The 13292-nt window shown below is 40.0% G+C and overlaps 1 protein-coding gene across 2 annotated transcripts in view; it reads left to right on the top strand.

The window, feature by feature from the left end:
• The first annotated feature begins 248 nt into the window (after positions 1 to 248).
• The window catches only part of LOC113128969 (guanine nucleotide-binding protein G(q) subunit alpha-like), a 28608-nt gene continuing 15564 nt past the window's right edge, over positions 249 to 13292 (top strand). The window contains exon 1 of one of the 2 annotated variants that reach the window (XM_026304600.2): positions 249 to 533. In XM_026304600.2, coding sequence (XP_026160385.1) covers positions 398 to 533 — 136 coding nt within the window. In that variant the 5' untranslated portion in view covers positions 249 to 397. The remainder of the gene's footprint in view (positions 534 to 13292) is intronic. The other variant, XM_026304601.2, reaches the window with a different exon arrangement.

Genomic DNA, 13292 nt, shown 5'->3' with positions numbered 1-13292 from the left:
TGGCAGTCTCCGGGACCAGAGTGGGTCATTTTGCTTTAAAAAAAAAACCCATAATACACATTTTTATATATATATATATATATATAGTTGCGTGAGTTTTCCAAACTAAATCCAGCTCTTTTTGGGAAGTGCATCCAATGAAGTGCTGACATGCGCCTTCGCCACTTACCCAAGATGTTTGAGCATTTGTTGCATCGCAAATTCAACCTGTAGCCTGAGGATTTACTTTGACTGAGCTGTCACGTATTTGCAGCTTGACAGCGAGGAAGGCCCGGTTCTGCACCCAGCCTTTCATTTCCTCACAGCCTGTCGAAGAAGAGGGGTTTGTTTATCTGACGCGTCGGGTGAGGTGTAGCCCGACGCCCCTGGCCACACGGGCTTTTCTGCTCATGTGGTGATGACCATAGACTCCATCATGGCTTGTTGCCTGAGCGAGGAGGCGAAAGAGTCCAAGAGGATCAACGCTGAGATCGAGAAACAGCTTCGGAGAGACAAGAAGGACGCACGGAGGGAGCTGAAGCTTCTTTTGCTGGGTAAAGTGTGCATGATCTCTGCACTGACATGGCTGGAGCCACACACACACACACACACACACCCTCCACACACACGCACATACACACGAGCCAGATGTTGCAAACGCAGTTTATTTGATTGAATTGTACATGCAAAACAGTGCAGCCACAGTTGCACAAATCCCTTTGCTGTGGTCACCACAGGTTTTGTCTGTAATGTGATATGCAAATCAAAATTTGTATGTGGTTCCAGTCTAACAGCAGCTTGTAGTGGGAAAGCTAAGAGCAGCTATAGACCCAGGAATTTAAGTGACTTTACACACACACACACATATATATTTTTACTATTTTACTGAGCGACATTTATTTTCTACATGTGTCTGTGTTGTGTTTCTTTAAAACTGACATAGACTCACATGAGTTCACTGGAAAAGAGTAAAACTCCATAGCTAATAATATTTAGATCAGTTTGTGTCATAGTTCTGGTTTATTACAAAGCTTATAAACAACTATTAGAACCATTTGCATAACAGTGGCCGGAGACTTGAGTGTATTAGTCCTGATGTCAGACTAGTTTAGTTGAAGTTATTCCGACTTTATTTTCAGTATGATGTGTTTTTGCTGCAGCTGACGATGCACAAAGTTGAACTGTGATCGATTGTTTCTAGGTTAGACACAAGACAACCAGCTGTCGTCAATTCCTTGCTCCTTTAGTCATCTTGCACGTTTGTGTAGTTTTACCTGCCTGTAAAACATGACTTCAATAAATAAGAGCTGCTTTTAATTAAGTCTGCTACAGGGAGACAGCACTTTCTCTGTCTCTGGTCCAGAAAGGCCTTCACTGGGAAGTGAATGCTCTCCAGAGAATAGACTGTGCCATCCACAGAATAATTTCCATATTTAACATAGAGTACCAGAGCCCTTCTCTGTGCGTGTGTGTGTGTGTGTGTGTGTGTGTGTGTGTGTGTGTGTGTGTGTGTGTGTGTGTGTGTGTGTACTATATTGTAAAATAACACCCTTATTTTGTTTATTGCACACTACAGTGAAGTCAGCTACAGAACAACATCACTGCAGCTGACAGGGATTCAGGATGACACTAGAGGACACATGAGCTGTTCTGTGGTTTGTTGTCACAGGGGAATGAGTGTTTTCGCACTTCCTGGTCTTCTGGACGCTCTCACTCATAGCTGCAACAGTGTCCGGCACTGAAAGGAATAGCAGCTTATTAGAAATAACTGTCTTCTCGTCTCTGTTCTTAAACTGTTTGAGTAGTAAAATCTCTACCAGTGGAGGTGTACTATATATACTATATGAATATGCATATATGTACGTATATGTAATTTGTTAGAATAAGGAGATGTTTAAATGGCAGTGTCGCCTCACAGAAAAGAAGGTTCCAGGTTTTAATCCTGTTCAACCCTTCAAGCCTTTCTGTGTATAGTTTGTATGTTCTGTCCGGGTCTGTGTGGATTTCTCCAGGTACTCAGACTTCCCTCCACAGTCAAAGACATGCAGGTTGGGGTTTGACTAACTGGTGACTCTAAATTGCCTGTTGGTGTTAATGTGAGTTGCTGTCTCTTAAGTGTCAGCCCTATGGTAGACTGGTGATTTGTCCAGAGTGGACCCTGCCTCTTGCTCATTGTCAGCTGGGATTGGCTCCCCATGTGACCCTGGATGTGACGTGATAAGTGGTAGATGATGGATGGGTAGCATGAGGAGTAGTGCACGTCTGTTTAGATGACAACATAGCCATTAACCTATAGATGCGACTAGAACCAACAATGTGAGTAAAAGTCGAAAAGTTCTTTTTCACGACCACCTTCCCAGGACTCAAAGACATATTCTGTTAAGGAATTCAATGATGCGCATTTGAGAGAAACACAAAATGCTATTGCAAAATAATAATAATATAAATTATAATCATCATCAGTTATCAGTATAGTTGCAGATAATTTTATGTTAGACTAAATGTTGCAGCTGTTTAAAGCACATCTGGATTTTACCCAGATGTAACACACTTGAGATGGATTGTTGGATCCCACCCCAGACCATCTAAGGCTGGATTTTTAAAACTGATACCCATTAGTAGCTTGTAAATGCTGCTAACGACCAGTTTCTGCATCATCAAGACCTCAGTTAGTCATGTGTTGTTAACCAGGTGTATCTGCTTAGCTATATAATACATACAAAAAAAATCTGATTACAAATTTGTCAGTATTTTCTCTGTAATTTGATGTGCGTATGTGACTGGGTGCTTTATATCACACTACTTCCCCACATGTAGATTTAAAAGCTCCAAGTGTTTTGGCCTCGCTTGCGCGTTAATGGTTGGCAACACACAAAAGGCATCTGTTAGTTTAGTTGGCCAACATATTGCCAAGCATTGATTAGACATGTAAAAGTGTTATTGGCGGAGAAGCATATTGTTATTTTCCTGCTCACAGATGAGACGCTGGGACGGTGACTCATTAAAAGAGGTTGATTTGAAGACAGCTCTCTGTCTTCAAATCCCAAATTTTGCACTGAAAATGTTCATGTACAAAATGGAAAGGGTGAATTTTGTTTCAGATTGTGGTGGAGCCTGCTGTCATTTCATTTAGGATTGTGTGAATAGATCCGTGCACCACCTCGGTGCAGTTGCAGTGCACTCTGGTTGTCTCCCTTCAGTTGGGACCTATTACAGACCACTTTGATCCTTTTATAGACCTTCACACATGGCGTAGCTTTTCATGTTGTTGGCTACATATGCATCAGGTCTTTAATCTTACATTTGCAATGACTTGGACTTTCTACAATAACTGCTGAGTTTGTGTCTTTGGTTACAAAAGGAAAAAAAAATCAGCGAACTTCAACAGTTTTAGTTTTAGTTATTGTTTTCTGCTGCTACAAGAAGAGCCGACCCACTGCAACGGAAACCACATGCACTATGTCCATTATGAGCTCTGATTTACATTTATTGATTATATTGCATAGTAATTGCAGATATAAATTGCAAAAAAAAAAAAGCTTTTGTTTAACTGAAGTTTAATTTGATGCAGTGTGAAATGGTTGTTTTTCACATAGGAACGTTGGTGTTCTTTAGGAGGGTTTAAAAGGGGATGATATTTGCAGCTGTGAATCAGCAGCAGGCTGGGTTTCCTCAGCGTGGTTAGGTAGTGCATGGTCGACATGCGGGGTGAGGAAGAGCCAGGGTCGGAGGAGTGCTCTGCTCCCTGCTCTGCAGCTAATGAAAGTCACAAGTAATTAAATGTGTACAGCCGGAGACCAGGGAGCTCCAGTAACAATACCAGTTTGATCTTTGTTCAGTAAGTGGGACTTAGGTTATTTATTGTTAAACCGTAAATGATAATTACTCTTTACATTACTCTCTCCATTTAGGGAAATTATCATATCAACAGAGAAATACAATACATGAATCTGATGATGAATTGGCTTCCTGGGCAGTGACTTCATATTAACAATTATAAGCCTCTTTGTTTTCCATTAAATCTTAAATGTCTCCTGTTTCTATGGGAAGGTCTTTTTTCTCATTATGACTATATGTTTCATTTTCTTGTGACATGTTATTCTCAGGAAAAAGACACAGCAACTTATTTTATAGAAAGAAGTTTAACATACAAAAAGTTTTTTTTTTTTTTTGTTTAGCTGAGATGAGTTCATAAGTGTAATAAAAAGAAAGTTGTCATAACATTGTACTTTGTTATAATGAGGAAATAAGAAAAAGAAACGTTGGCTGTGAGCAAACAGTGAGTCAGTCGTATGGATGAAAAACCAGTGAAACTTGTACTAATTAAATGCTGCACAAATTCGACGTATTTTTTCTTTCTATTCTGAAAACGTATTCGTATTGTACAAACCCGTTTTAAAGCAGTCAGGAACATTTGAGCCAAACGTTAAACCCACTGCTTGTGCCAATTATGATTCTTCGGTTAAATAATACAGCATTATAGATGATTATTGTAAAATAGGTTCCAGCATTTTAACCTTAAGCGGAGGTGCCACTCCTCTCTCTTTCTTACCAAGTCTTACTAATTACTACTTCTTAAAAAACCGTTAAGACAGCATTGTGTAAGTTTCATAATCAGTTTCTGTCAAATTAATTTATGATCTTCAAAGCAAAATCTCATGTTTTGATAAGTCACCCAGAGCTTCTAGGATACACTAATTTGTCATGAAGAGCGTTGCACAAATCACCACTTTCTCCCCTAATGACAGAGCATGTGCCACTATCACAGTGCAGAATGAGAGATTCACTGCTACATAGCTGATCATTTAATGCAACTAGGCCCTTTATGTGATCAAATGGTGAAGATGTCATATTAAAGTCCTGTGGCTTGAGAAAATAGTGAACATGTAATCCAACTTCTGCTTGACAAGAGACAAGCACTGTATTTTCTTTTTAATGATCTGATCCCCGATGAATGTTTTATTGTGTTTATCAATATCTCTTCACATAGGTAACACAGAGTAGAGTTTATTGTTATTCATTGATTAATTTGAAAAATAGAAATTTGGCTGACATCAGCAGTCTCCCTTTTAATATTTGAAGCATTTGAAGCCCAGATCAGAGTTTTTTTTTGTCCAGGGCTTAGACTAAGTCCCACATTTTTTTATTGCTAGACTTGTTTACATTTTTGGCAGATTGTCTTCAAATATAGACAAGCTCAGCTGAAGCAGCACATCTATTGTGTGAGCATGCACACTTATACTTTTACCTCCTAGTAGTGTGAAATAGTTAAAATTAGTTGAACTCACTTTGCCCATTTTTTTTTTAATTGTTGACATTCTGCTCATTTGTGGTGCCTGCTAGGTTGAATCTTGCAGATGTTCTGTGATGATGTTAAGGTTCTGCAAGGGATTTGCTCAACCTTACCATTGCTGTTGGAAACATACCATAATCTTTGGTAAACAGTTGCTTCTCCTTAACATGATTGTCTTCTGAACTATTATAGCAATTTAGTATATAATATAATATAGATTTCTGTATTTGATTCCAGCATGTTATTAATACAACACTAACATTTTATCATTTTTGAAGAATTGAGATCATCTCCATGTTGCATATTAACATGTCCAGCAAGTACAAAACATTGTCATTTATTTGGAGTCAAGTTTCTGGCCATCTGGTGAATTTACTTCCAAAGTTCACTCTCTTTTAGGTCTGTGAGGCAGTGAGTGTCACCTGTCACACATTTGAAGTCATGTCAGCCATCTCTAATATAAATATGTTTCTTATAGCCGCCTTAATACTAAGAAATTCTAAGCTTTCGCTTTGTTGTGACAGTCGGTTTAATGCTTTGCTGGTAGCGGTTACGAGGCAGATTAGATTCGGATATGTGACATCAGGATCATCAAGGCCCCAGGCAACACAGGATATTTACCTGAACTCATAATTGAAATGGGAGTCAGGATTGTGTGCGTGCGTGTGTGTGTGGATAAATATATATATATACACACACACACACACACACACACACACACAGTATATATGTATATGAATATGTATATACACACACACACACACACACACACACACTGAGCACACACTTCATCTGTCAATGTACACACTGCTAAAACAGGTTGGTAGTAGCTGGGTTAATGAGTGTTTGTTTTTTGCCAACACCCAAGGATGTCTCATGCATGGAGCCTGCCTACACCTATTATGCTTTCCTTTAGTAATTCTTACAGTAGGCCAAGCAGATAAGCTCTGTGTTAGCCACATTTATTTGGATCCCTGTTAGCTGCTGCCAAGGTAACAGCAGGCATGGCTGCGTTTTTAGAAATAACAGAGTTGCACACAGTAAACACGCACACGCGCGCACACACACGCGCGCACACACACACACACACACACACACACACACACACACACACAGATAAAATGACCTGAAAGAGATCTGTGAGAATCTGCCCATGCAGCAGCATCATGGGCCATGACAGAGCTGCCCTGTGGTATCCCATCTATCCTCACAGGCACAATAGCACAGCTGCAGCAGAGTTGGCAGATGTTCTCCTGTACCCTTACTCCTACAACTCTATGTCTGGCAGCACTGACGGACTCTCAGCCAGGGGTGATAATGCTAATCGTCACCCATGTGAGCTTATTTCCCAGAAACCTCAAATTGCTAGACTTGTACATCCTGACTTGGCTGTCTGGTATGACGGTGCCAACTGTCTTAGTTATTTATTATTTGTTGTGAGTGTTAGTTATTTTAGCAAAAAACACATTGGTTTATATTAAAATAATTTTCTATCCGGTATGGAAGTCACATGACCTTTCACTCTGATGTCACTTAGCAGGAGACTGAATGAATCCAACCGATTTAAACAGCGGTCCTGGTTTTACGTCAGTGGGATACTGAATCATTATTCTGCTCAGTACCTGACACACAGGAGATTTATTTACTGTATTTTTATAAGTCGCACCGGAGTATTAGTCTTGTTGAACAGAAAAAAAACACATATAAGTCACTTAAGTGTTTAAGTCGCATTTGTAATTACCCTAATTATAGTCTAAATTAGCCAATGAAGAACGTAGGTTGGACATAACAAGCAGAAGTGAATTATGAAATTCATTGATCTGTGTAAAGTTAAACTGCACCAATATCAGGGTGGGGGGAGATGAAGCAGCGTCTCCTCCTCCTCCTCCTCTCAGGTTGTCTGAATGTCGACCACTCAGTCCAAACTGTGTTTCAGCTGCAGACTTTATTACCTGCACTGTGAAGTCTGCAGTACAGCTCTTTTGTTTTGGGTGGCGTTTTCACTTCTTACACCAGGAGTTAGAGTTTAGCCTGAACATAAATGTTTTTACTTTTTCTTTTATCTTCAAGTCAAGAGTGTCATCTAACGCTAGTGACTACTCGACAAAATGACTGTAAATATGAACATATAAGTCGCTGTAGCCTCAAGTATTTATGCTGACCAGTGTATTCTTCTTCGTTTCATAACATATTGGGACTTAGGAATGCAAATTTGAGGATATTTCCGTAATTGTTCCACAGACATCTTAACATTAGTTCACATTAACACTGGCCATCCCATAATATTTAACATAACAATAGTGGGCAGTCTCCAGGCCTCAGGGGGAGAACTGACCGTCTGCTTGGGCACATTGAACAATTAAAAACAAATCTGATCCATCGGCACCATTTATATCAGTGTACTGTTCTGTTCTAAGTACTGTCGGTGAACATGTGAACAGTTCACCCTGACCAAAAGAAGATCGCCACAGCAAGTTTAGTTTCATCTTTCCAGTTATCCTTTAAAAATGAAAACATTTCCTGAACTAATTCATATGCTCCATAGGAAATAGTCAGAATAGAGCCTGCCCTCCTTGTGTACTCTGTTGGAAGAGAAGGACTAGTTGGTGCACTATTTTCAGGATTATATGCATGCAGTCATAAACTTGTGCCTGGTAGGTGAAAAATTGACTCCTACAGTGCGGTATGAATGCGAGCCAGCTAGGTGTTTGTAGATCTGTACTGTTTGTCTGTCAGCTCTGTTGGCTGAGCAAACTGATGTTGACACGCCCAGAGTTTCGACAGTTATGTGGCAGTCAGGCCTGTGAAAGACTGCCCAGTCCTTCTCATGTCACCGCCTGTCTAGTTTCTTGTTACTAACATGTATTGGCCTCATTGATTTTCTTAAACTACTGTATGGTAGCGTCTTTAAAGGTTGTTTGTTTATAGTGAAAAATAGGTGACGGGTGCATTTAAGACAAATGTTAAATTGTTGAATTTACCAGTAGCTCGCTCTTCACTGTTTCAGTCTGTTATAATGGTCTCTGAGCCTTAATAGCATGAGAGGAAGGACCTGAATGCTTGACCCCTACAGTGAAGGGATCAGGATTTGGTTTCCCTTGTCCCTTTACAGGGATGGGTGACTGCAAATATAAAGTCGTTCTAGTGATCAGCTTTAATCCATGAAATCTTTTTGTCCTGATGGGAGTTGGTCTCCTCCACACTGCCACCTTCCATGGGGCACAAGGTTTCACTGAATGGTTTGATGAGTCTGAAAATGATATGAATGGTGTACTATGGTCAGATCTCAGTCCAATTGGACTGGAATCTGGGAGATTCTGGTCTGATGTTTCAGACCACTCTTCTACCTCCATCAGTACAACACAAATTGATGCTGTATCTTTTGAAGAACAGTGCTCATCCCATCAGTAGAGTTCAGAGACTTGTGCCAAAGCTCAGTGAAGCAGTTCTGGCGGCACCTTACCAAGACTTTAATCTGGTTTTTCCATTTAACCTTCGCCTGCAACAACAAGTTATAAATTCAATAACTTGTTGAACATATCAGTGCTGTTTGTTTGTGTCCCTCCATCCAAATGAAAATCATCAAGTCTTGCCTAAAAACACTACAACCTCTAAACTTGTTTGTATGTTGACACAGCAACAGTAGTGGGCAGGTTCCTAAATAGGAAAAGGTAGATGCCACTTATGGAGGGATTGTAAAAGAGACCTGTGTCCCTTGGGACAAAATAGGCAAAATGATTAAATTGACATCTTGGTCATTTAGAAGAAAAAGTATGCCAGGAATCGAGAACTGTGCTTGCTGCACTGATTTTTCTTCTTTACACCCTTTTTTCTCTGCATACACTAGTTTGCAGTTAATTAGGTAAACCATGATAAAACTAATGCGGTCTTGTACAACTTACTCCATGAAGGTGATAGTGTGTTTTTTAATGAAAACTATTCCAGAAAGTACTTTTTATAAATGGGAGATTTCAGTTTTTGATTCTTAAAAAATGTTCACTGCCATTATGGCAAATGTTGAATCAATATAATGAAGTAGTTTCAGGTCCAGGGACCTAAAAGTACATTTGAGTTTTTACCCCATACCAAGAACCACAGAAAGTTATAGATAACACATGAGCAGTGAATGAGAAATGGCTTTGAGAATTTATTATGTTTTGTGACTCCGTGCAGTGTAATGTTTGAATTAAGGAAAGATATGAGCAGAAATGGAAATGGAAAGCACCTATTGACTTCTTCTTTTCAGGCTGCATACAAACTTAAATATATCAAAGATATTGAGTCAAGAAACATAAGTTCATAGGATTGTCATAGTTTGTGTGTATGAGCTTAATCTTCAACGAAACGTTGTCAAATAAATCCGATGGATTAAAAGTAAATGTTTCATTAATTCCTACTGCAGCCTGATATTGATAACTATCTGAATAAATGCCCTAAACAATTTGTGATGCTGAGTACCACAGAGGAAATACCAATTTGTCCTGCTCCAGGAGTAGTAGAGATATTTTTGAGATACAGAAATCACCCAAAGAATTAAAGCCTCCTTTCGATTAAAATACATCTTTCTAAAATTTTATTCTGAGGATGTTCCATGTGACCATTAGGCAGTCATTCAGTTTCTGCAGAGTCAGGCAGGCCTGTCCAACACTGGGCTCAAGAGCTTCCTATTTGATGTGCTTGGTGAAGGTTTAAGGAATCATTTACCCGGAGCACCCTAGTCGTCTGCGCTGTCACACTTCCTTCCTTTCCCTCTTGTCTCCTTGACTCCCCCGTGTTCTTTCCCTTTCAGCACGGACGCCAATCTCTGCTTCAAGTTGTTAGTCTTCATGTGAACCACATCTGAGATGTCAGGTCAGGCGAGCTGGGGACCAGAGCAGACGCCATGGATCTGTTTGAACTATTTTTTTTTTCCTGTTCTTTGTGAGTTAATGGTTATTCAGCAGAATGACTAATACCCTGGTCAGTGCATGATGTGGGCAGAGTGACATGGTTCTGCTTCGGTTAACGGTCATGGCTGTGTGATTATTGGGTTTCTCCTCAAGCTGTCCCCTCCGGGCTCTTCCAGGGTGGGGGTTTCTAAAAGGCTCAAGGTCTCTGATAAGCTTGTATCTGCACTCTGATGTTGGGAAGCATTTAAATGATTAGCATTGTATTTGAACAAATGAACCCGTGTGGATTTGGTCTTGTATCTGGCCACTTTTGATTTGCTTCATACGAGTATTACACTGTCACAGCTTCGTGTTTTCATGGTGGCTGTCTTAATAACGACATATGGTCACGAGGGGTGTATTTTGAGTCAGTATGACTGAAGTGCATTGTTGACTTGTTTGAAAATGACGATCGGAGCTGTTCTTGTTTACACAGATTTGTAACAGAAATCCTGCATTACAGATTTGAAGGCATAGCGTTTGAAAAATGTGGGACTTTACCAGGCAGCAAGTTTCTAATGAAAAGATGCTGTTGACCGACATGAGAAATGTGTTTTTGGAACCCGTCCTCTGTTTCCTTTAGTTAAACATGTCCTTATCCACCTACATGCCTACTGTACTTACAGTACAATACAAAATGCATATCAAAGTCTAGTTTTTTAGCCAAGACTAACCACTGTAACCTTCATAAAGGTGATAATCAGTCCTTGTTTAAACACTATCAGAGAGCTGTTGATTCAGCTTCATGATCATTTGAAGCCTGCAGCTTGTGGTGCTGTTGTGTTGTACTCTATTATACCGAGAGGAGTTTCTAATATTGTGTCCCCTCTAGTGGTGGAACGGATCACAAAACTCACGGTTCGGGTCACATTACAGTTTTTGAGTCACGGATCGGACCATTTTTCGGATCAGTGTAATTTGCTTTCCATTTATTACAAGAACAGTGGAGCGAGGAACTTTGGGTTTTAACAAAAATAAAATCAAGAAATAACCAGTTGAATAAATAAAACTTTAAAATACTCAATACTCAGTTGTTAAAGTGCAACATGTGAAAAACAACCTGAAAACAGACCGAACCTTATAATGATAGCAAATTTTTTTTTTTTTTTTTTTTTTTTTTTTTTCAAAAAGATGAGGACGTCTACATCCTCTGGGGAGAGAGTGCCGGACCGTAGGCCGTGATCTCACGGATCAACTGCGATTCGTTGCACACCTAGTGAGGGTAGGATTTATTGTAGGGCTGTTTACATGAGAGTTATTTTTTCTATGTGAAGTATATCACAGTTGGACAATTTTAAAATACATTCTGTTCCAGTACACTATATGTCTTTTAGGTTTCACTTATTCAGAAGTAAAGTTCAAGTGCTGGAAATTTAGGGGGGGGGGACTAAGATGCTTAGAACATTCAAACCATTTTCTGCTTCTATGCCTTTAATTCCCATAAGCTGAGGGACGTGTACTTTTTAAGGACGTTGTGGGATTAAAAAAATGCACACTGAAATTGCATGTTTGACTGGACTCTGCGAAGACGTACCGGATCCTATCAGCTGGTGTTTTTTGCCATGTATTTATGAGTCCAGTGCAGCGGTTGCCATGGGAACTGGCATTACCCCTCAGGAGTAGCTCCAAGTGAAAGTACAGTAGCTTTTCCGTGAGAAATGCTTACCCTGGGTTTTCCAGTTAGGCAGGAGAACAATGGGATCTGTTGAATTAAGCTGATCATGCCTTAAAGACATGCCCCTGTCCTCTGGCTGTGTGTGTGTGTGCGTGTGTGCGTGTGTGTGTGTGTGTGTGCCTGTGTGTGTGTCTGTGTGTGTGTGTGTTTTGAATATTCAGAGACACATGAATGCTCACACTCAATAAGCCAAGAAAACTAACCACACCAGCCTGGTGTACGCTTACTGTCTTCGTTTCTGTGTCGCTTTTAAACTTGCAGACCCGTAAAAATCAGAAGATACGCTCTATGAAATATATTTTTTGTTTCTTTCTCACATCCCACTAACACTCCTCCCTTCTGTTCTGCTCTTTAGTCAATGAGAGAGTGAACTCTCCAGCGCTGTGCCTTGACAATCACTATTTATGTCTCTCTCTCAAAGACATACTCTGTCTGAAGGGGAAACTCCAATGTTGCTTGACCTGCTTTCCACAGTGAAAGATCCTGTCTGGTTAGAGGGCAGGCAGTGCTCAGGGCACTCCTTCACCAAACACTCGACTGTGCTCTTCAGTCAGCGGCAGTCAAACGTCGCCCTCGTCATCCTTGGAAGACATTTCAGCTACTTTGCCTTGGGAATACTCGCTGTACTTCATAACAGAGTACATTCCATCATCTAATCAGCCAGTGCAGTTACAACTGTGCCTGTAAACAACATTTTCAGTCTCACTGTTTTCAGTTTTTTGTTTTGCGCATATTTACTTTTTCTTTCTTAGTTTGTTATTGCCAGTTCCTGATGTGCAGCTTTCCTTTCACTGTTAATTTCCTCTATGATCCACTGTTCCCCTGTTTTGCCCCCTTGCTTCAGTCCAAATATCTGAACAGCTGTTGGTTTGACTGCCATGAAATTTTACACAGACATAAATCATCCCTCGAGAATTGATCCTAATGACTTTGATGGTCCCCTGATTTTTTTTTCTTCGTATGCCCTCCTGAATTTGGCAGTTGTGGCGTTCAGTCAAATATCTCAAAATGTTATCAGTTTTATTATTTTTCCACTGCCTTAGGTTGTGAGTAAAAACCAGCAAAACCAATATCATCTTCCAAAATGTTAGTAGATGATGATGTGTGCCTACTTCTGTTTATGATAAACTTTATTTCTGCATGGAAACACTAATGTGCGTTTACCGAATATATAGTGTTTGTGGCCTGCACCCTGACACTCCATGCAGACCCAAGTGGACATAGCTGCAGACTGAAGACAGTCACAGCTGTGTGGACACAGAAAGTAGAACCTGTGTGTTAATTAAGCCGCAGATGTTTTTTAAATGAACGTTGTTGATTACAGCTTCTTACATGTGAATTATTTTCTTCTTTTGCCTGGTTCTGTTCTGTTCATTTTTAGTGGTTTACTCGTTAGTAATAAGTAATCGTCGGCCTC

Source organism: Mastacembelus armatus, chromosome 4 (assembly GCF_900324485.2).
Source record: "Mastacembelus armatus chromosome 4, fMasArm1.2, whole genome shotgun sequence".
In the NCBI taxonomy this organism is placed as follows: Eukaryota; Metazoa; Chordata; class Actinopteri; order Synbranchiformes; family Mastacembelidae; genus Mastacembelus; species Mastacembelus armatus.
Note: the sequence above shows the minus strand (reverse complement) of the source record. Positions and strands in the feature narration are given on the sequence as shown.